We start from the raw sequence: 20,122 nt of genomic DNA on the forward strand, positions 1-20,122 counted from the left end.
CTCATTGGGTAAATTGATATGCAATGTCTTTTGGCATTGGATATGCATGATCCTTTTTTTGGATTTTCTACAACCTGGACAAACCATTAACTCTGACTGCTGTGTCATGATGCTGACCAAACTGAAGGCTCAAACCTCCAGAGTCGGACAGGAGAAGAAGGCAACCTTTCTCTGCACCGTGATAATGCCAGGCCTCTGACCAGTCTGAAGATCATGGAGCACATTGCTGTTCTTGGCTGAGCTGTTCTACTATACCCACTGTATAGTCTGCCTTTGATGCCTTCTGGCTTTGATCTGTTTGGGCGGATGAAAGATGGTCTGTGTGGGCAACACTTTCCTAGCAGTGGTGTTGTCATAGCAGGTGTGAAAGAGTGGGTCACCTCTACTAGTGCGGATTTTAACAAGAATGGCATGCAGGTTCTTACCACTGGCAAAAATGCATAGCTAGTAGTGGTGATTATCTTGAAAAATACTATATTGTTGTGGAGAATTTTCTCTATCAAGTAGTCTTCTTCTGCTCATTGTATCTGTTGTATGTTTCTACGAGCATAAATAGGAGGCATTACTTCCAGAGGAACCTACGTAGCTGTTCTTTGAATGTCCTGTGGAGAGAAGAGAAGATCTCAGCAAAGAAATTAAATGGTTTTAACAGAATGGGGTGCTGAGAACTCTAGAAATCCTTGACTTTCAAATCCCTCCTCAATTTTTGTATTCCTGAATCACCTTTACAAAACTTGTAGGTAATGTCAGTAGCTAGGAAGTCTGGGAGCAAGAGAATGCTGTGGAGCTTGTGAGAGATGCAACAAACTTTATAACAGAAATCATCAGCACTTACATAGGCAGAGTGCAGAATAAATAAAATATTAAATAGTCAGGAGCCTTTGAGTTGTAAGTATTTCTAGTGATGCATGTTTCAGAGGAGGTGAGGAAGCCTCAGAAGTGATAGGATGTTTAGAATGGGCCTGATAAGAAGAATGTAGGTTTTATGTATTTACAGAGAGGGGTCTGACTGATAAACCAAGGTGGAAGATTGAGACTGATAATTTGGGTGAAGGAAGACAATGGACTTCAGCAGTATAATGAAGGAAGAAATGGAAAAATTTATTTGATTTCTTTGTAAGGGCAAAGTACAGTATATACACAGATCGCAGGATGAGTGATGTCAGCAGTGCCCAAATGGAAGGCCCCTTGACTCTGTCAAGGAGGTTGACTGAGGAAAAGCTGTCATGAAGTTGAAGGAATAGAGAGAATTTTGGATTTGCATTGTGAAAACAAAAACCAGCAATAAGCGAGAACTTTCCAAGGGCTGAATAATGTCTACAGTGGCCAAGAGCATAGCTATTTGATGTATTTATTCACTGGCTATGAGGAGGAAGACAGACTTCTGAACAAAACACTAGGGCTGCTTGAAAACAAGGTAAGGAATAAAATGATACAGAGTTTACGCCAAGGACAAGGTCAATATTTTAGATTAAATAACATATCAGGAAGGTGTTTGACAGGGATGAAAGCAAGAAAGTGGTAAAACTGAGGAAGTGTGACTTCTAATTTTGTACTGGTTACTGGAACACAATTATTGGAGCAAGTGGTTTTAGTGGAGTTGCTCATAGGTCGTTCTGTACAGAGTTTACCATTATAGTTGTTCTGACTCAAATTAGAGTTTAATATACAGCTAAGCAGTAATGCTAAGTGGAACTGTGAAATTGTAAGGCATGTAATCAGCAGTTACATTTGTTTATAGATACTTTAGTAACCCCCAGTGGCTTGTAAATATGGATATAAAACATAATCTGATCGCTTCTTCATTATCTGCATTTTATCACTGCATAGTGCTCGATGTTAATTTCCCCTGGTTCCTCACTCATTTTAATAGCATCTTACAGCTTTTACTTATTTTCTGTTCTGAGTAAAAATGTGCAAAATACCACTGGGAGCAATCCTGAACTGAAAATGAGAGTGGGCGAGATGACCTAACAGAGCTTTCCAGCCCCTTAGTTGTAAGCCTTGGTGAAGTCATGCAGCTGCTTTGTAACTATTGAAGTTTGTGATTTGCGGCTGCCTTCATGTTGCAGAATGAATCAGCATCAAAATGCTAATATTCTTATATTTTCATTTTTTCACAATTGTGCCATATATTCTCTTCTTTAATGTTTTACTCTTCACTGTGAAATATTAAAAAAAAAAAAAAAAAAAAAAAGTATTTTTGTTATTGTTAGATGCATTGATTTCCCCCACCTTTTCATTTCTGAGGAAATGGAAATTATTTCACTGGTAGGGTCAAGTACATTACTGTTTTAAAAATCTGATATTTGGTTGTTTTTTCTTTTTCTCATCCCAATCCTCAAACTTTTAACTGTTACTCAGGGGAAAATGTGTCAATTGAAGAAGGGTTTTTTTATTTCAGATTGCTACTTCAAAATTTTGAGTAGTCTTGTTTCTATTGTGGTTAGTGTTGTTTGGCACAGGATGTAACAGACAGCCTCTGTTGCTTGGATTTAGAAAAGCAGCAGTAAAATAGGCACAAATCACATGGCAAGACTTAACTTCAAAATATTTGACTGTCAAAAAGTGAGATCTCGGGTAAACTCAATTTTAACACCTTGTTGATCCCCTTAAATTATTACTTGTTCTCCTGTTATGCTCATAGTGCCCAAGGGCCATCGTATTGCCTGAACACTGTAAATTATAGGTTGAAGTGGTCATCCTGGCCCAGAGACGTGCTAATCAGTATGAACTGATGTGGAAGGAGAAACCAAAAGATAGAAACAGATGAAAGAGGAAGAGGCAGTGATGTGGAAGCCTGTGGTGTTTATAACTGTAAAGATAGATTGACAACAGAAAAGGTTAAAGGGAAGGAGATAGAAAGAGAACGGGGCTTTTAGAAGGTGATTGTTTCCTTGGCTTATCATCAACATTCAAAATATACTTTTTGGTAGCCTTAGTCTGAGACAGAGATAGAATCCGCATTTGTCAGATTTTGCCAGATCTGCCATCGGTCACACAGCAACAACATGTAATGAAATATTGGTGGGAAGGTTCAACCTCTACAGCCATAACACAAATATCAACTTCTGAGGTCATGGCCAATACAGTAAAATAGGAGACACAACTTTTGGAGCAGTCTTTGTATGATAAAATAAACAGAAAAATACAGTGGTCTGCACAGTTATTCTGGGTGGCTGAGAATAAGGTCAAATTAGATGTGCAGAAGATAGAGAAAGAGAGCTGTAGTAGAAGGCACACATGACTGTGAGACAGGAGAACATTCTTGGTGGAAGTCAGGATAGGCAGCAGTTTTTTAAGGCTAAAAGAACTTGTGAATCATGGATGTGCTTTGGATTGTGATTTGAGATCAGAGTTGGAAATATATAGATAAGTTTATTCTCTTCAGGGACTTTTCAGGAAATGCAAGCTTCCTGCATCTCTTAAGAGGAACTATAAATTCACTGTCTCACTAGCAATGTCCACTTACATGACTTTGGATATTTTAGGTGGTATATATTTCTCATTTCCAAAGGCTTATTTTCTCACTTTTACTTTCTCTTCTCTCACACTAGAATCATCTATATTTGTTCTGTATTTTGTCATTTTCTAATGAATGTACTGGCATGATATGGCAGAATTCATCTTGTCCCTTAGGACTGAGCTCCTCAAGCATGTCAGTTGTTTGCTCTGCAGCTCAGAAGCAACAAAAATATGTGGCCTCTCACTTAAACCTGAAGCAACAGTCTTAAGAAAGTGCTGTGTTCAGTGATAAACTAAAATCCACATTGCTCTCTACAGACGTGCAAAAATTGTTGTTTCTACTTGGGTCTGCATTTACTTGAATATTTTTGAGTTTGCTCTGAACACAGTGCTGCTCTTTTCATTTTGTGCATTCTGGCAAGGTTTCAGAGAGTTTCTCGGAGACAAATGTTCACTATTAAGTGTAAGTTACACAGGTATGTGTTTACCTTCTTAGACAAACTTGAGGTCTGTTATAGTTCAGAGGGAATCTGTCACTTCATGTTTGAGAATAGCTGTATTTCTGCAGTTCTACTGAAAAGCTATACTTCAAACATTCTCAGAAAATATTTACTTCCTTTTCAGGTTTATTTTCATGTCTTCTGCTTTTTAGTAATGTGGGTAATATCACGGAGTTTAAGGAAATCCCATCTACGCGTGGTCAGGGCAAGAAGGAAAGAAGGACCTAAATTCCTCTTCTGAACTGTATGAAAACTATGTCCTGGACTCTAATCATTCGTCTTTAGATGTGTGGAAGTTGTTCGGTGTTTAAAACACTGTATTTGAAAATATTGAATGACGCTTTTGACATGTGTCCATAATAGTAAATGGATACCATCCTGTATGAAGTATTTTTGAGGATGTAATTTTATTTGAGCATGTGTACATTCATTATTATTCTGTAATTCTATAATTCTATTAGATTCCATAGAATATTCTATATTCTATTATTCTGTTATTCTATGCTAATTTTACTATTGCAGAAAAAAATGCGGGGAAGCAGTCCCATTTTAAGAGGATTGGGGAAGGGCATTTTTAAAACACACACTTTTTTTTTAATGATTTTTTTTTAATGAGAATCTTAAATAAAAAGACAACCCCAAAGTAAATGCTAGGATGCAGACAGTTTTGTTGATTGAAGAGAGGTTAGATGAATGCAAGAAGGCCTTTCAGGGGGAAAAAAAAGACTAGAATCTTTTTTTTTTTAATTTTTCAATTAGTGTGGACTTGCTCCTGCTCTGGTGATGGGGGGGGAAAAAAGCAGTACAAAGGAACTGCATGGATTAACCATTCCCTAAAAGTTTGGTATATATATATCTCCATGTTTCAGTTTCCTTCTTATTTTATTTGCTTCTACACTTGTGTTTCTGAATATTTTAAATTAATTGTAGGTCATAATAAAGTAACACATGATACATACATGCTGTTTTTTATGTTATGTATTTTTAAATAGAACACAAGAGTGGGGAGGAACCTTCAAAGTTAATCAATGTTGACCACTTCAGGGCTAACTCAGAGCTAAAGTATGTTATTGAGAGCATTGTCCAAATGCGTCTTGAACACTGTAAGGCATGGGGCATCTCTAGGAAGTCTGTTCCAGGGTTCGACAACTCTCATGATAAATGTTTCTCAGTGCCCACCTGACTCTCCTCTGGCAGAGCCCTATGTCATTTCATCTTGCCATCGGTTCCCATGAGCAGAGCCCAGCACCTCCATCTGCATCCCTTTCTCTGGGCCATGCTCAGAACAGCAAGGTCACCTTTCAGCCTCCTGTTCTTCAGGCTGGGCAACCTGAGTGCCATCAACCTCTCCTTGTAGGGCTGAAAGGCATGTCCTAGTACAAGCTTTGTTGCACTCCTCTGGATGCTTTCAGGGATCTTAGCGTCCTTTTGATGTTATGGAGCCCAGAACTGTAAATAATATTCAAGTTGAGGTTGCACCAATGACAATTATAGTGGAGGAATCACTTTTTTTTTTTTTTTAATTAGTGACCAGTTTCTTTTTCCTCAAACTGTATCTTAAAATCAGAAACACCTACCAAAACCCCAGATGTATTTGTTCGGAATGTGTAGTAGAGCTCTTAACTTTGGGCATCAAACATTCAATGAAATACAACCACTCAGCTCTGGTCATGCTCATTCTACTGCGAGAAATAGCCTATGTAATTAGAACTAAATACCCTTAATACTGAGTGCACTTACTGAACCAAAATCTGTGGGGAACTGATGTTACAAGGCAGTTGTATCAGACCTTTCAGAAGAACTATAGTTGAGCTGACTAACTTTTCTCTTCCTAGGCAAGTGTCCGCAGGTCAACCTTTTAGCAGTAAAGGAATTGTGCCAGCATTGTGCAGGGTATCACTATGACATGATGCAAGAAATATTATAAGGACAAGGATCATAGAAGGGTCTGTAGGAGATATCTTATATAACTCAGGAGCTGAATGCTGCAGGCAGTTTCTCATTACAGATTTTCCTTTTTATAAAGTCTTTTTTTTTTTTTTTCCTAAAAGAAATGACATTCTAAGCATTAAATAGGACAATCCCAATGCCAAACTTTGGTTTGATTGATCTTGTTGTCTTCCCTCTCCTGCTACTTCTGGCACCCTGTAGCCTCCTTAAACAATTAAAATAAATCTTTAGATTTAAATAATAAAAAGATGACTTCAAAGGTTGTGAATCCCCTGAAGCACAAGAAAATATTCATTCAAGAAAACCACAATATCTACAAAAATCTTTCACCCCTTCGTCAGTACGGGAAGCATTTTGACTGAACATCTCTTATTTCCCTGTCAGAATTTTTTGTTTTGTTTTGTTTTCAACATGCTTAAAATGTCTCCTGGTTTTAGTTCTTTGAGAGAAGTGGAAGTTTCTGAATTCTTGACCTTGTGATAATTCAGTAACAGCTTCAGAGTGGGATGTGTGTCTGCTCTCTGTAAGCCCTCTGAAGAGCATAATAGTTTGTACATATTAACTGGAGAGAGACACTGGGAAAGAAATAATCCCTGGCTGGTACTATTTCAAGGTATTTAGGAATGAGAGCGGAACAAAAGTAGCTCCTGAGAAATAGGAATAAATTTGTTTCAACAAACAATTCTCACCTCGTTTAAGAAAGGAGAAGGTAGAAGACATATTCCACAAAGTTCAGCAGAAAACAATTCTGTTGTTATTAGTTGTATTTCAAATTGGGGCCACATTTTAGATGCATTTTCTTGGAGAAATCCCACAGGATAACTTTAGATGTTATTTCGTTAGCTAATCACTCATTTCCCAACATCTGGTTTCTATCTTAGCCAAAGTACTAGCAAACAAAACTCAAAAAACATATGCTCCTGAAGACTTCTGTGTGTTTTCCCCATCACTGGTGGGGTTTGGAGGGGAGGATGCAGGGTGTTAATGAATGGATGATGAAAGATCATACTTGCTAATCCCATCTAATGAAATGTTTTCAGTAAATTGTCTCAGGCAACGCATGAAAAACTCGTTCTTGAGATATACTATGGCTAAATTCTTTCTTGTTGGGCTATTGTTTTTTAACTTATGGGTTAATTAACTTTTCTGACCCTTTTTTCAGTGTGATTCCAGTGCTGTAACCATTCAGATGGTTTGCTGAAAGATTCAGATGTTTCAGAGCTATGGCTACAGAAACTAAATTAATCTTAGCCATTTGAATGAAGACAACTTTAACACCAAAAAAGCACTTAGCTTTTCCAATTTTGTTCTCTGAACTTAGTGCTACACTTCATTCTCTCTTTACCATAATCAAAATTCAATGTGCGTTCGTTCTTAAATGGCATCTGATGTGGTATCCCTCTTCAGCTCTTTGTGGTTTCCTGTTTTTCGTACACAGATGAAAGTATCTGCTGAGATCTATTAAACTATGCAGTTTATCGTGTCTGATTTTTTCAGTGTTAGCTTCCAAGTAATGCGTAGACTTCTTTGCGTGACTCAGTAGAAATATAGGAAAATGTCTTTGGTGTTATACTTCAAATTGCTATTTGTTTCAATATAGTTTAATTCTGAAATATTTATTATGCAGTGCCAACTTAAAACAGTTGCTCTTTTTCTTGAACAATATTGTAGTACCAAGCAATATGTATTTCACGTAAGGAAATGCTTTATTGTGGCTTTTCTAGCTATCTTGACCCTTATAAAAATAATGTAACGTGAACTAGTAAAAATTGCAAGAAAATAGTGATGAGTAGGTGAGCCCTGTGTCTCCTCTTTTGACATCTAGCAAACATTAAAAAATATTACTTGGAAAATGTGAAATGTGTTGAAAATAGTTATGTATCAATTAGTGGTTATATACTGGTTAATTAACATGTTTTTAAGTAGCATATAATTTGCTCTCAGTTCAAGGCAGAACCTTTGTAAGAGAAGGGGCTATGGCTTAGCAAAATTGGGATTCGATCCTAAAGACTTGAGAAAAAGAACTATTATTGAAGAATTTCTCGTAGATTTGGGAGTGATAAATTGGAGTATTTCAGTGTGATCAGCCTCATCAGATTCCAGTTGTAAGCACTTGGTTGGCAAAACAACAAATCTACATTACTTCAGCCTATACAAATAGAAACTGAGTTTGACAGATTGTGGGTTTGCATTAGGGAAGATAACTTTAATCTCATTCTACCCTGATTTCCCACGTTCTGCCGTGTTCACTACTCTCAAAAAATAATCCTCATTGTGCCATAACGTGTGAAGATGAAAATTTTAGAAAGAGTCTTCTAATATCTATGTAACTGTCATGGGGTATAGCAACCGTTGGCCCAGTGGTGATGATAACTGGACGATTGTTATCAGAAGGTTCTTGGCCAGTATTTAGCAGCCTAAGTTATGAAAAAGGTTACTGCAGTAGATGCTAAATTGATGTTTATCATTCTGAGAAGGGAGACTGAAGAAGAGAGTTTTTTGCCAAAAACAGAGATGGTCTTTCAGATTAACTTTGAGAAGGTGCAAGGCTTGTTGCTCTACCTGCATGGTGGAATGTTTCAGTTTCCACAGTGTTTTCCATCATTGTGCTATTGAAACTTGAATATTTATCATTGCAATATAAAGTGTCATTTTGTTCCTTCGTGTTTTAAAGGCTCCTTTCAGATAACTTGATTCTTTTTGTCTGTTGAAAAACCTAATTAATGCTCATCTACTTCAAAAGTCAATCTCTGCTGTCTAAATAAGTTATCAAATTTTTAATATGGGTTTTCATTAAATTTATTACTTCCCCCCCTCACAGAACTATAGTGCCATGGAAAGTGTTCAGGCAGTGCCTTCATGAAGTTCATCAGATAAGCTCTGGTTTGGAAGCAATGGCTCTTAAATCTACTATTGATTTGACCTGCAATGACTACATTTCAATTTTTGAGTTTGATATCTTCACTAGGTTATTTCAGGTAAGACTTAAAAATGTTAGATATTTGCATGACTTTGAAAACTTCAGTGACCTGTGGCAGTTACCTAGGGGTCAAGGAAGGTGGATTTTTGTTAGCACCCACAGCTAAAAAACTGATATCTAAAAGAGACATTCAAGCAGCACCTGCTTTATTTTTGCACAAACATAGTATGATTATCTTTATATCTGCTGTTTGCATGTTTCACTAATCTTAAATGCATTTTTTTAAATATTGACCTTCAGGTAATTATCTAAATTTTGTGTTTTTGTTATATTTTTGTATCTACATCTATTTAGATTCAGTGTTTCTACTAGACGTATGAAGAATGTTTGCTTTTTTCTTTTTTTTTTTTTTTTTTTTTTTTTTTAATTTTAGGCCTATTTTTTTTTTTTTTTTTTTAATAGACAGATTTTTCCCATTAATGCTCCTCATTCTATCAAAAATAGGGGAGTATCTCTGGGAATAGCACTAATAGGGGGAATAGTATTATTGTCAATAGATAATATTTATCTAAAATAAGCCTTGTCTGTATGTTACAAGCCACTGCAAATCTTGTGCTCCTTCTACAGAACATAATCTAAGATATTCTTTGAGTACTTGAGTTAACATAGAAGTCTGTGCAGGCTTGCATCTGTATTAGATGAACTGATTCTAAATTTGTCAGTTTGGGTTTTTCTTTTGTATGTAGTAATCTTTGACCTATCCAATGATTCAGTTGGTCATTTCCTTTTTTAAACAACATACATCAATAAACTACTGCATTATTCTTTTGCCTCTTGCAGTTATGTTCAAGTAACAATTTTTTTATTATTTTTTTTTTTTTACCAAAGCCATGCCATATTTTTGTTCCCTCTTCCACGTGTTATGTGTTAATCTCTCTTTAGCTTTATTGGGTTTGCTCTTCTGGGACGGGTGACCATTACAAAGTATATATTAAGATCTGGCAGCAGATGATTAACAGTTTTAGAGTTTTGATTTTGATAATCTCTTCTCTTGTCTGAGTCAGAACTATATCAAAGTTGAAAATGTTAAGGTGTAAGTAAACTAATTTAACCACAAATATTGGTTGCTTTTTAAAATAGTCACATGGGCTACAGATCTTTGAATAAAATTTTGGAGGCTCTCTTTGATGAAATAAACTAAGCTGATGCTGTTCTAGCAAAATCCCTCTAAGCTTTGCCCTTTATGTACAGCTTGATATCATCAAATATTCCAGTCTGAACTTTGATGCCTTGTGAGCCATTTCTACTCTGTCAAAGTTTCTCGCTTTTATTCATTGTTTGGCAAACTGATCTTATTTTCAGATCAATCAAGCTCAGATCTTGCTCTCAGACTTCACTGCAAATTGTCTGAGGCCTATTGGCTGCAATATACATCGCTATGAAATACACTTATTTGAAGTTCCTTTCTGTAGAATTTGATCACCTTTTTCACTGAGCTCACAGCTAAGAAGTTTGTTGTGCTTAGGTGTTCCTTTTATTAGTTTGATTAGTTTTAAATGTGCATATCAACTGTAAAATTAAAAATTGAATAAGAATTGAATGATCAGAGAGGTAATATTTTTTTTCTGACCCTGTGTAGGGTCCTATAGATTTTGTTCAAGTTCAGAACAGTAGTCTCAAATGAGATTTATTTAACTTGATCTGTCAGCCAGTGAATTTGCACTGCTTCGCTTTGTTATTAGGCCATGGTTATTTTGATTCGTTTCTACGCTTGATTCTAGGAAAAAGAAATCAGCAGTACTGACATATGTAAAGCGAGAAGACTGGCTAGGATTAAATTTTAATCTAATTAAGAAGCAGGAAAAACTTTATCCAAACTAATTTACCAGCTTGTGCAATAGCTGCGTAACTGTTGAGGTGAACTTACACTGAACTTGGATCTGAGAATCTCTCCCAGAGGTTACATTTTATTTCTCAAGTTTTTAAAATGCTTCCTTAACTATGCGTGCCTACACCCATGGAGAGAAAATCCCAATTGTTGAAGTAATCAAAACACTGCTTTGCCAACTGTGGGTTGTTTCAGAAAAGCTACATCTATGATGGTGCTTATTCACTGAAGAAAGCAAGACTGCTTACTGTGAAGATCCTGTAAAAGTGAAGTTGCTCCCCCTGCCTCAGCACTGTATATGTGCACAACTTTACTGTTATCTCTGACCAGAGATAAAGTTAGTGTGGAAGTATATGTGGGTGCTTGGAACTAATTCGATCACTGTTAGCATGTTTGATGAAATTGTCCTTTTAAGCAAAAATACTTCTATAGACGTGTACAAATCTTTTACCATTTAAAATTTCCACTTTTCTAATAGTCTTTGTGTCTGAAAGATAAACTTAGAGTTCTTGCCTGTTAATTTGCAGACCTAGTGTCTTATCATTTACATGTATCGCAGTAGTGGATTAATTTGAGGAGAATCCAAGCATTAGAAGATTATACAGTTTACTTTAAGTCTGGTACTCATGATTAACCAACAAATTTGCGTAGATGTTGTTTTTTTGTTGTTTTCTTTTTTGTTAGGGGGATTAATGGGTGGAATCATGTACTTCATACCTAAGGTTTGTTGTACTGTGGTAATACAAAGCTTCAAAGTACTGAATGTTTGAATATACTTTTTGACTGACATGCACTTGAGTAATACAAAAGGTGAAGGTATGTTGCGTTTTTGTGATAGAAATCTCAATGTTGGTGTGGTGAAGGGGCAAGGGTCAACTCCCTTTTTACTTTAGTTAGAATAACTAACATTTTCAGTGTGATTAAGCTTCTGGCATCCATCTTCAGTGTGTGTGTAGAGAGGAGATGACAAGATGTGGTATCACATCTACAGAAGTGAATTTTTCTCCTTTATAGTTTGTACAAATTTCCTCATTTGACCTCCGTACTGAAACCTTACTGTTCTGTTCCACAAGTCTGACTTGAAGATTTTAAAATGCATGTCTTCATACATGTTTAAGCAGTGGTTAGGGTTTGCCTAGGGAATGTGTCATCATCTCAAGTTGAACTTTTACAATACTTTGCTCAAGTGTGTCACTTAAATAGACATTTATTCCCTGCCTCACTAGCCCTTAGAAGTCCCTTTTAGAAGGAATTTGCAGGATACACAGTAACACTACACAGTAGTGATAGTCTCTTGTCTGTTGCTTGACTTCTCCTGCCCTGATCTTTTGACAAATATATAAATAAACATCTCTCAACCACAGAGAGGCAGTTTCTTATCTTTTCAAATGCTGGCTATGAATGCATAATATATTTGTGTTAATCCATGCCTTAAATATCATTCATCGTTTATGGTGGAGGAATACTTTATATTTGAAGTAATAGCATGTTATGTTTCACTGAGTTTGTGAAGCATTTGTTATTGAGGTCAACAAATACTTCAGAATTTGTCAATATTTGTTTTGCTTTCTGACAGCAATATTTTTATGATAACTGAAGAAAACAATTAATAAAGAATAAGGAAAGAAATCACAGCTCAAATTTTAGCTTTATTAGGCCTCATTTCAATGTTACTTATCATTAACTACAAGAATGCCTCAGAACCACTCAAGAATAAGCTCACTTGGTTTTTATGAAACTATCATAGTATCGTGCTCTGCAGGTTTCTACTGAATTATGTACTTAATATTTTATGTGGCTATGGGCAGGAGATCCTGCAAATTCAAAATCTTCAAAGTATTTATCCATATATTATTCTCAGGGCTCAGTATAGGGGCAAGTTTTTTTGTTTGTTTATTTTTTATGTTTTTAACGTGGTCTTAATTCAGCCATCAAGTGCTGCCTCAGTAAGCTTGCAGAAGACACCAAGTTCAACAGCAGTGTTGATCCACCTGAGTGTCAGAAGCTCTGCAGCAGGATATGGACAGGCTAGGTTGATGGGCTGAGTGCAAGTACATGACATCTAACTAGGCTGAGTGCTGGATGCTGCACTTAGGTTGCAACAGCCCCATGAAGTGGTTTAGGCTTGGGGAATTGTGGCTGGAAAGTTGGCAGCAGAAAATAACCTGGGGTGCTGATTGGCAGCCAGCTGAACATGAGACAGTAGTGTGTCTGGGTGGCCAAGAAGTCCAAGCCATCCTGGCCTGCATAAAAAATATGGCCACCAGGATGAAAAAAGTGATTTTCCCATTGTACATAGCTCTGGTGAGACCAGTCTGCATCTTGAATATTGTGTTCCGTTTGAGGTCCCTCCATACAAGAAGGATAGCAAGTTGCTTGAGTGCGTGCAGAGAAGAACAACAAAGCTGGTAAAGGGACTAGAAAACAGAATGCACAAGGAGCAGTGAGAGAACTTAGGTTGTTTAGTCCAGAGAGGAGGCTGAGGGGATGCCTTATGACTCACTTACATCTACCTTGAAAGAAAGTTGCAGTGAGGAGGGTGTTGGTCTCTTCACAGGTGACAAGTGATAGGACATGAGGAAATGGGCTCAAAATGTACTAGAACAGGTTTAGATTAGATGTCTGGTGGGATGCCCTCATGGAAAGGGTGGTCATGCATTGGAACAAACTGTTGAGAGAGGTAGTAGGGTCATAATTCCTGGAGGTATTAAAGAGATATGTGAATGTGACTCTAAGAGGCATGGTGTAGTGATGGGGAGTAGGACCAGATCAGTGGTTGGACTTGATGACTTAAGGTCTTTTCCAAACTAGATTTATTCTGTGATTCTTTTTTTTTTTTTTTTTTTTTTTTTAATGAATCCTTGCACCAGAGCTGAATGCATAGGACAATCTTTTTTACTTCTTAGACCTTAACCAAAAATGTGTATTTTTCTGCTCAAGTGAAAACATTGTGGGTCTTTTTGAAAAATTGACTTGAGTTTTATTGGAAATATGTAATTACCTGGTTGTATCTTTTTAATTGTTTGCCTGATCTTTTTAGCCATGGGGTTCAATCTTAAGGAATTGGAACTTCTTAGCTGTGACACATCCTGGATATATGGCATTCCTGACATATGATGAAGTGAAAGCAAGATTGCAGAAGTACAGCACAAAGCCTGGGAGGTGAGAAGTTTGGCTAATTACAGCTTTCCAAATAAACATACTATCTCTGAAGCTACACAGTTTATCTAAATTCATATTTCTAAACTGTGCAAATCTGTACTTATATTACAATAATGTAGGAGTGAATTTTTTACCTTTTTTTCTCATTAACAGTAGATCATGTTCCTAATAATATTCTTTTACATACTTGGGATTTTATTTATATCAAAATATATTTTTACAAAATAATTTAATGCCAAGTGCCAGAATTTCAGATTCAAAAACTGCTGGGCTTTTTTTTTTTTTTTTTTTTTTTAGATTTTAAGACTTAGGAGTTTTGTAACCATAATTTATTTTTTATACTGTAATTCTTCCATTGCTATAAAGCAAGTAACATTTTAGTAGCCCATGGTAATCTGAACAAGTACTAGTAAACAGAAATGTATTATTGGAAAGCGTTTTTGGAAATATAATCTACTTTTAAAAAATTTTTACTAACAGTAAAGTAAAATTCATCTTAGACTAGTTCTACCTTTAAGTTCTCAAGCTTTGTTGCCTAATGTGCCTTTCTAAATTTGCTGCAGCATCCCATGTGTACATATCCAAAAGCTCATCATTTTGAAACTTGTTAGAGAAATATAACAGTAACGTGAGACAGTTATATGTACCTTCTGTACTTTGTGTTTCCAGTGAGATAAATATTTTATCTTGGCACTTGTGAGCTATATTATGGACTTCAGATAACTAGGCTGATTTTTAGAGTGATTGCTGTACATTTTCTCTGATTAACTCTGATTAGAAGAGAAGTAATGGAGAAATTATCCAAAGTTGCTGTAACGTTTCATGTAAGTATAGCGTTAGTTTTAAGATAACTTTCTATTTTAATACTGCAAGATGACTTCCTGAGTTGTTCAGGTGAAATATTGAATTTTAAAGATAAAGTGAAGGTACAAAGTAAAATTACATTTGTAATCAGTTTAAAACATTTTGGAAAGTACAAGTTCTGTTCAAATGAGTAGAATCTGGTTACTTCAATATAGTGTTGACTTTGTTAAAGTTTTTAAGAGCCAGAGGGGCTAAAACTTCAGAGGGGCTAAGATTTCTCATTTAGAATTGTTTGGGTATAAAGAAAAAATTGAGCTATAACTAAGAAAAGCTCTTTTGTAATATGAAATTGGGTTTGTGGTATTTATGGGATGCTTTTCTAAATGCAGTATTTGCATCTGACAAAGTGTCTGACATTGAAGAGATTAGGCTTCTTGGTAAAAAGAAAATAATGCCCAATGCTCTTTCCAGTAGTCTTCCTTTTTTTTCCTGCTGTATTCCCTGTCTGCATTACGTAAACTCCTAGGTATCAATTGAGAAGTATTTGAACTTAAGTCTACTTGGGTTGTTACTACTTAGTATTTTTTGAAGTGAAACGATACTTCTTCCATCCTGTTCACCAACTCAGGTACACCCAACATTAACACTGATAGTAGAGCAGTTTTTATCATTCGTTGTTTGCATTTCTGTTGTATCAAAAGGTGTTTTCTATTTCCGAACAAACTTTCCATTGATTCGTATTCGTGGCCTGTGTATGCTCAAATGGCTCGTGTTGTAGCTGTGGAGAGTCAGTAGTATAATATGCTGTCCTAGAAAAGATTTATGGTCTAAATGTATGTAATGTAGGACTATTCACAGTAAATGTGCATCTTGCACTTTGAGAAAAATCAAGCGAATGAAAATTTGCGTTGAGGAAGATACTGTTATCCTCTTTTGTTTATGGGGAACTGATGGAATAAAAGATGCTGCTTTATTTAAGGTTATGTGCTGAATTTGCCCAAGTCCATCTAATGCTGACTTTTTATTCATCTTGTTTTATCAAGCTATATTTTCAGACTGAGTTGCACTCGCTTGGGGCAGTGGGCCATTGGGTATGTGACTGGTGATGGGAACATACTGCAGACCATACCTCACAATAAGCCTCTGTTTCAAGCTTTGATTGATGGCAGTCGGGAAGGATTGTAAGTACAAATTTCTGTAGTTACCATAGGAATTAAATCCTGGTTTTCTTCTTCTGTTGCTTCAGATGGGTAAATATTAAAGATCTTTGAAACAGAAAATCTAGATATGACATTTGCCATTTCTTTGGAGATTAAAGTCCATCCTTTTTATTCTTATTTCCAGGTAATTCCATTAACCAAAGTTAACGAAAGACTTATCTCATAGTGGATAAATTCTAGGAGAAAATAAAATTGGGTAGCTGTCACTTGGATTATTTCCCAGTAAGAGTCACAAATGCACTTAAGCTTATTGAGCAATTACTACTGGCAGTTACTCATATGTCTAGCTCTGAACAATGATCTGAAAGCCATGTAATTGCTTTTTTATATATTGTGCAGCCAAAACATTTTCCAGGTTTGAAGGGTTTGCTGAAAAGATTTCTAATTATAAAAGAATCTAAGTTTATGAGAAGTAGGGTTTTTTTGTACTACATCGGTTGATGTGACACACAAATATTCAGCGTCAAAATCTTTTTTTGTTACATTTTGGTATATCCTCGTAATGATCATATATATGATCATAATGAATTAAAAAAAAAAATTGATCATTCCTCAAAAATTGACAAATTTCTTTGCAAAATTCCAGTTTTACTCAGTTGACTTTAATACATGATTTCATATTTTGAAAGACATCATGTTACTTTAGCTATTGCCTTTGTAAAATAAAACATACTTATTACAGTAGCGTTACTACTACACAATTTTTGCAATCAAAATTGGGCAAACAAAAACTGAAGCTGAGAATATTAATTCTAGATGAAGTTTTAGTACCATATTTAAATATAGCTTTTTCACGGTTGGCTCTTAACAACCTGACTTTCAGGAAACTGTTTCCGAGTTTGAGGTAACATAAATCTCAATATAGAGCAACTCAATAATATCATTAACTTATTGGTTTCCCACAAGTTTGAAAAGCTTCCATCTGTTCTTGCCCTAAAGTCCAGTCTGTGTCTCAGATTCTCAGCGTAAATTCTTATCAAAATATACAGATGTTCACGAATGTATGTTGCTATCGCTTGTACTGCAGTGGTTGAAATAGTCTACAGGGTCACTTAGCACTATGCTTGTGTTCTGAGATCACAACAAACATATCCAAGTATAAGTTCACTGTAAAATGAAGATCAAAAATAATATTGCATCTAGATGCTTCAAAAAGATGATCTGCGATAACTCATGCATTCTGCTGGTGATTACGATTGTGATGTTAACATCTTTCTAATGCTTTTATAAGTGAACTTTAGCATGTAACAAAATTAACTTGTAGCAGTTAGTTGCACGCAGAAGTTGAAAAAGATGACTAATCTTGAAAATGATTATACATTTTAGTTAATGACTGCTGTAACTTATATTGCCTCTCTGAAATTTCATAGGCATTATTTATGTAACAAAGATGAAGAAATGTGCATATTTATAACAATTTCTTTGTGATACAGCTATCTCTTCCCAGATGGACGAAGTTACAATCCTGATCTGACAGGATTATGTGAACCTACACCACATGATCACATAAAGGTCACGCAAGTATGTTGCACAGTTTATCAGTTGTTTTTTAATCTTCACTTCCCTTAGGATCTCATCTAGTAGCGATAATAAGCTTTTATTAAAATGTGAGAAATGAATTCATGAGAGTGAAAATGTGTTGTTGATAGAAGGGCTTAGATGAGGAAGAACTTAATAACCATTTAAACTCTAGAGCCAATGATGATGCAGACAGTATGCCTTGGAAAATTTTGTTTATTCTAAGGCTCATCTATGTGAGAAATGAGTTAATGGTTGTTAAAGATTTTTCTGATATTTGTGTCGTATGTTTATGTAGCTTAGAGCTTACTTGATAACAGCATGTAAGTGTAAAGGAATAAAATCAAGATCAGTTGATAGTTTTTAAGCCTGGATAAGTATGCTACAGTTTGTTGACAGATCCAGGAGGAAAACTTTAGTTTATTTGTTTAAAAAAAAAAAAAAAAAAAAAAAAAAAACCACAATTCCCTGGTCTCCTGTTTCTTCTGTTTATTGTGAGACTTAAAAGAGAGATCTATGAAAAGCAACAGAAATAATTAAGTGCCTAAAGGAACTTGCTTTCCACAGAGCAGACCATCTAGATGTTTGTAGTCTTGTTAGGTGATGATGTGATATAATACTGTGCAGATGTTTGACGTTCAAGGAATAGGAAATAACTGTCAAAAGACAAAGGCTTCATTGAAAATGGTGCTGAAATTAATACTAGAATGTTTAGGTATGCAGTTGCAGAGTATTCATCTTTAAAAAATACAGAACGGGGTAGAGACAGAGGATGTCTTCAAGGAAAGACATCAGGCTAGATACAACTCTTTAAAACTGTACTGGTTTTAGATGGTCTTCTATTTCATCAGAGCAGAAGGGTGATCTGCTGTAATTTAGTGTAATTGGGAGTATTTTAGAAATATTCATTTCTTTCTGATATCAAAAAAATACCATTATGAAAATATTTTTCCAAAATATCTGTTTTGAGAGAATTCCTACAAACAATTACCTGAGGAAGATGTAAGCCCATTCACCATTCTGCCTTCCCTCTTTTCCCTCCAAACTTAGAATAGTAATGAAAGAGATATCAGATGTGTTGCACAAAAAGTTTTTCCTTACAAAAATATTATTCTTACTTTCTCTCAATGATTGTCCTGTTTTCTGCAAGCCAGTCATCCAGTATCTTGCGAATGAATCCAGTTGATTCTGAACTTGTAGTGAGGAGGAATCTATTAGTTAATGCTCAAAGAAATTCAGTCTGAACTACATGAATGCTTCCTTAAACAATATCTAGCTGCAGTAGTTTAAAACTGTCAGTAGGAGCTGATTAAACTATTAAAAGATCGTATAAAACTAGCTCCAGATCTAGATTGCTGCAGATGGATTCTTTGCAAGAGCTCCACCATAAGCATCTTTAGTACACACTGACTACAGCTGCAGATATAAACTGTATTCTCTTTTGCCTGACCTCTTCTTCTTTTACTGAGCAGTAGCTACTTATTTTCCTGTGACTTTGATTATTCTTACTTTTAGCTTTCAAAATCTTTTTTTCTTTTCAAGACAAAAAAACTTTCTAGAAATGCTTTTCCTAAGTCTAGATGTTCTAGACTTGAGTTTTTACCTATTATTTATTTTGCCTGAAAGTCTTCTTGTATCTTACTGTCGGTCCTGTAAGGATACAAAGTGCTCAGTGATCTGTTCATGACTGTTGCTGTGTAATCTTCCAGGGATGCTCGTGCCCATACTACCTTCAGAAGGGTTATTTACTTCAGTGGAAAACACTACCCAAGCTGTAGGTAGAAATGCCTCATTTGTCAATTTTGAGTCCAGTAGCTTTTGTTAGTTCTAAACTCATAGAATAAGAAAAAAGAAATCTCCATTTTGCTTCCATGCAGCACTGAATTTCTCCCTTTGTATGTGTTCCTTATCTTCCTTTTAACTGCAACCAAGGAAAAGCAGGCTGTATGCTTTGCATCAATATAGTACTTAAAAGTTTGACAAAAAAAAAAAGGCACAGATTTGTTAACTTGAGGAAGAAATAAAGTAAGTAGTATCAGTAGACTACCTGAGTATTAGCAGAGTGGGTTGGAAAGTAGGATTCAGAGAAATGTTTGCCACTAGTAGTGCTGCAGTATATTCTTTATAAACAAATTGCAGTAAAGAAATAACTTGACTTTCTGTTGTTACAGGAACAATATGAATTGTACTGTGAAATGGGTTCCACTTTTCAGCTATGTAAAATCTGTGCAGAGAATGACAAGGATGTAAAGATTGAGCCTTGTGGACACCTCATGTGCACCTCTTGTCTTACGGCATGGCAGGTACAGTCATAGTTCAGTTAGAAGTAGATGGATCTCTCTGTTACATCTTTGTTTATGGTGGATTTAGAAGTTTCTGCTCTTCTAGGTACTCAGCAAGAGGGTTCAAGGTCTTACTTATTTGAAATGATATATATATTTAATTTACTGGACTAAAATCTATTAAAAACGAAGTTTTAAGAGTCATTAAAATCTAGATTTGTAGACTTGCTGACTTGTAGACTGACCACTTTCTAACTTGCTAATGTGGAAATAATTTTCTAAGTATCTTCAGACAATGACAGATGGACTCCTGATCTAGTTATGCCACCAAAGTCACTTCACAATATGTTCAAGAGGAATAAGAGGACAGGAAGCAATCAGGAGTGAATGATTGACCAGACAGGGTTTTATAA

General features: G+C 35.7%; 1 protein-coding gene across 4 annotated transcripts in view; it reads left to right on the forward strand.

The window, feature by feature from the left end:
• Positions 1-20,122, forward strand: part of CBLB (Cbl proto-oncogene B) — a 125,012-nt gene that overhangs the window by 67,192 nt on the left and 37,698 nt on the right. For all 4 annotated transcript variants that reach the window (XM_042866471.1, XM_042866473.1, XM_042866472.1 and 1 more), the window contains 5 exons: positions 8,737-8,893; positions 13,764-13,885; positions 15,733-15,870; positions 17,343-17,430; positions 19,599-19,730. In XM_042866471.1, the coding sequence (XP_042722405.1) occupies positions 8,737-8,893; positions 13,764-13,885; positions 15,733-15,870; positions 17,343-17,430; positions 19,599-19,730 (637 nt within the window). The remainder of the gene's footprint in view (positions 1-8,736; positions 8,894-13,763; positions 13,886-15,732; positions 15,871-17,342; positions 17,431-19,598; positions 19,731-20,122) is intronic.

The sequence above is a fragment of the Lagopus leucura genome, unplaced genomic scaffold (genome assembly GCF_019238085.1).
Source record: "Lagopus leucura isolate 7727_CA_CO unplaced genomic scaffold, USGS_WTPT01 Super-Scaffold_100001, whole genome shotgun sequence".
NCBI classification, from domain to species: Eukaryota; Metazoa; Chordata; class Aves; order Galliformes; family Phasianidae; genus Lagopus; species Lagopus leucura.